Source organism: Buceros rhinoceros, unplaced genomic scaffold (genome assembly GCF_000710305.1).
Source record: "Buceros rhinoceros silvestris isolate BGI_N320 unplaced genomic scaffold, ASM71030v1 scaffold45839, whole genome shotgun sequence".
NCBI lineage: Eukaryota > Metazoa > Chordata > Aves > Bucerotiformes > Bucerotidae > Buceros > Buceros rhinoceros.
Genome location: NW_010432944.1, coordinates 20,030 through 23,215, shown reverse-complemented (window position 1 = coordinate 23,215; position 3,186 = coordinate 20,030). Strand labels below are relative to the sequence as shown.

The 3,186-nt window shown below is 56.0% G+C and overlaps 1 protein-coding gene across 1 annotated transcript in view; it reads left to right on the top strand.

Annotated features, from left to right (window-relative positions):
• Nucleotides 1-16: 16 nt before the first annotated feature.
• Nucleotides 17-3,186, top strand: part of CPD (carboxypeptidase D) — a 21,297-nt gene continuing 18,127 nt past the window's right edge. Inside the window, exons 1-2 of the mRNA XM_010143935.1 lie at nucleotides 17-30; nucleotides 2,397-2,644. Coding sequence (XP_010142237.1) covers nucleotides 17-30; nucleotides 2,397-2,644 — 262 coding nt within the window. The remainder of the gene's footprint in view (nucleotides 31-2,396; nucleotides 2,645-3,186) is intronic.

Sequence of the window (3,186 nt, the reverse complement as noted above, 5' to 3'; positions counted from 1 at the left end):
GGCCCTCATCGCCTGGATGCGCCGCAACAAGTGAGTGCGGCCCGGCGGCCCGGCCGGTTCCCCTCTGCGCTCGCACCCCGCGCTGCCAGCACCCAGTGCTGGGGAAAGGGAGACCCTCGGCTCTGCTCCCTTGAGGCTTCAGCCTGCTTTCAGCTTTTCCAAGTGAAAGCGGGGGGGGGGCAGCCACTTCAGACCAGTTTTCCCCCCAGGCTGCCCACTGCGCTGGGTTGGCCCTTTACTGCAGCTCGGAACAGTCCTGCAGCCGCTGACTGGGCTGACCCTCGGTGGCCACAGCTTCTGGGCACCTGCCAAGGAGCCCCCCTAGCCCTGCGGGGCACAGCCCCTGCCCTGCGCACACCCAGGCGCTCCTGGCCTCTGTGGCCGTCTGCGTGGCTCCCTCCTCCAGGAGACCACAGCTGGAAACTTCACGTCTGCCGATAATGCTCTCACCAGGAGCTGTGGGATGCCTGAAGTGTTTGGGGTTAAGTGTAGAGCTGGTCCATGTACAAATGTGTTAACGGAGAGTTCTGTTGAGCTGGGCTTCCCCCTGTCTTTGTGTTCCAGGAGATTTTCGGGGATTTAGCTATAACGCTCTGTGCAGAAGCATTTCCAAGGACAGACCCTGCTCCTGTGGCCCTTTTCCCTGGCTGCTGTGCTGAAGCGTGTGGGACTGAGCCTTACGCACCCACCCTGACCCATCAGGCTCTTGCCTTCCAGGGGGGTGATGGTGGGAAGCTGTTGAGCCCGGAGTGGGGCAGCCTGGGAGGGGAGTTGGTGCCGTTGAAGCTCTGATCTGGTTTGGGGCCTGGGGCAGCCGCGGAGAGCACAGCGGCCAGGCCGGGCACTGCCTTCTTTAGAGAGTGATGGAAGGGCAACTGCTCAGGTCAGTGCAGCCAGCCTGGAGAAGTTGGGCAGAGAGAGCCTGAATGCAAGGTCTGAATAGATACGAGCAACGTGCTGATACAGACTGTGTCCCTCTTCCCAAAACGGGGACAGAGAGGAGCAGGGAGGGGATGGCTGACAGCCGCTGAGCGCTGCAGGGCTGTCGGTTACGTCCAGCCACAGTGTTCAGCATCGTATGATGTTTGCGCAGTTTTGGGGAGCAAAATTTGTTTGGTCAGCCTGTCTTTATTAAAACTGGGAGGGTGGCAGTGCCCAGGGGGTCATTGCTCTAGAGGAGCTGCCCCAGTCGCTGCTGGTCCAGGGGTCCTTTAGGGCAGCTCCGCTGCAGTGGTGTCACTAAAATCCCTCCCGACTTGGCTCAGCTCAGAGCTGTTACTAGGGAAACTCGTTCACATTCCTTAGTATAATTTTGAAAATACTTTGGGCTTTTTATTGATCAGGTTTTTCAGGTGTTTGAGGTGGGATTTGCAAGTTAGCCAGGGTGAAAGAGGAAGGATGTGGTGCTTCATGCATCCCTCTGCCCGGCAGCACCAGTTGATGCTGGTACAATTGTTCGTCTGAGACAACCGCTGAAAAGAATGAGTGGGTAAACAGAGCAGTTTGATGAAGAAAGTGATAACGGGTGTAATGCTATTCCCGCGGGCTATTTTAAGCCAGGCAAAGGTATTGGTCACGTTACCTCTGCTGAGAAGCTGAGTGCCGCGGGGCCGAACGAGAAGAGCTTTTTGCCTCGGTGCTGCGTTTGGTGGAAGAGCAGAGGCAGTTACCTCGGGGGTTCATGGCAGTGCCTGTGCTGCGTGTGGTGAGCCTAGAGCATGGTGTAGGGCACGCTGAGCTGTGCTCTCTGACTTGGGACTTGAACAGCTCTCCCACACACCTAGTCTTTACCCGTGCGAGTCGGTTCTGTTGGACGTAGCAGGCATTGCTCGAAGCTTGCCGAAGGGCCGTGTACATCGTTTACGTGCGGGGTGCTGCTTGGGTTCTGAGCGCTCTGCCTTAGGCAGCAGCAGGAAACTTGTTTCATCTCCAGAAAGGCCAGATGTTAGTTTGGGGACTAAATAAATCAGTCCCGAGAGCTGGTTTATTGCAAAAATCTGCTGAATTCCCCAATGTGCTCCCCCTTTGACGCTGTTCAGCCCCTCTGGCAGCCCTGTGGGGATACGTCTCCCGGGACAGGGTCCTTTTGGTCTAACAGCGGCTGACTCGGGGTCGGACGAGTGCGTGTCTGCTAACAGAACTGTGGCGTGGCAGCAGCTCCACAGGCATTCTCCCTGCTCAGGGCTGGTGGAGCACTGTCCTATGGCCCCCTCTTCCGAAGAGTCGTTACTGCTGGGCAGCTCGTCCAGTGGGTGCGTTTTGCCTCCTTGATGCTGATCAGAGGCTCCTGAGAACACAGTTTGGGTGGGAAGGCAGCAGAATAACTGGCTGGGTAGCTGTAGCTGTCTTCCCATTGAAATTGTTCCCATATGACTCTTTCTCCTTCCCAACCCCAGGTTCCTGCTCTCTGGCAATCTCCACGGCGGCTCGGTGGTTGCAAGCTATCCCTATGATGACTCTCCCACGCATAAGCCCACAGGAGTCTACAGTAAATCTGCTGACGATGAAGTGTTCAAATATTTGGCAAAAGCTTATGCGTCGCATCACCCCATAATGAGAACTGGCAAACCCAACTGCCCTGGCGAGGAGGGAGAGACCTTCCAAGATGGTATCACAAACGGCGCCCAGTGGTATGACGTAGAAGGTAAGAGATGCAGAGCTGGTGAGGTGCTCCAGCCCTGCTAGGTCACCTATATAGAGCGTCTTAAAGACACAGTTTTCCACCTCCCACTGAGAACTGGCGTCCAAACCAGTGGTGATTATCACAGAGGTGGGTGAGGGGGTATTTTTAGCCCTGAATGTGTTCTAGCAGCTTGAAATGAAGCATCGCGGGCACCATTAAGTGCATGATGAATCACAGCTCGGGAGATGATCGCAGCAAACTGGAGAATCCTGACCCTGTCAGGTGCTGGAGAGTTACCCCGCACGTGGGAGGCGTCGCTGGCCATGGGGCTGTGGCTGGGTCTCGGCATGGTACTAAATTCCCATACAGGAAAGAGGAAACTGTCGCTGAAGGTATCAAACCAATGCCAGTGTTCTGTGAGGCTTTTTTAACCTCCAGACTTGCAATTTGGAATTTAGAAGCTTGTGATTCAGAACAGCCTGCTGTAAAACTGTCACAGTTTAAACGTGTGGTCTGAGCTGACGTGGCTGCTCTCGCGGACCGCGGGGTGTGCGGGTGGCAGG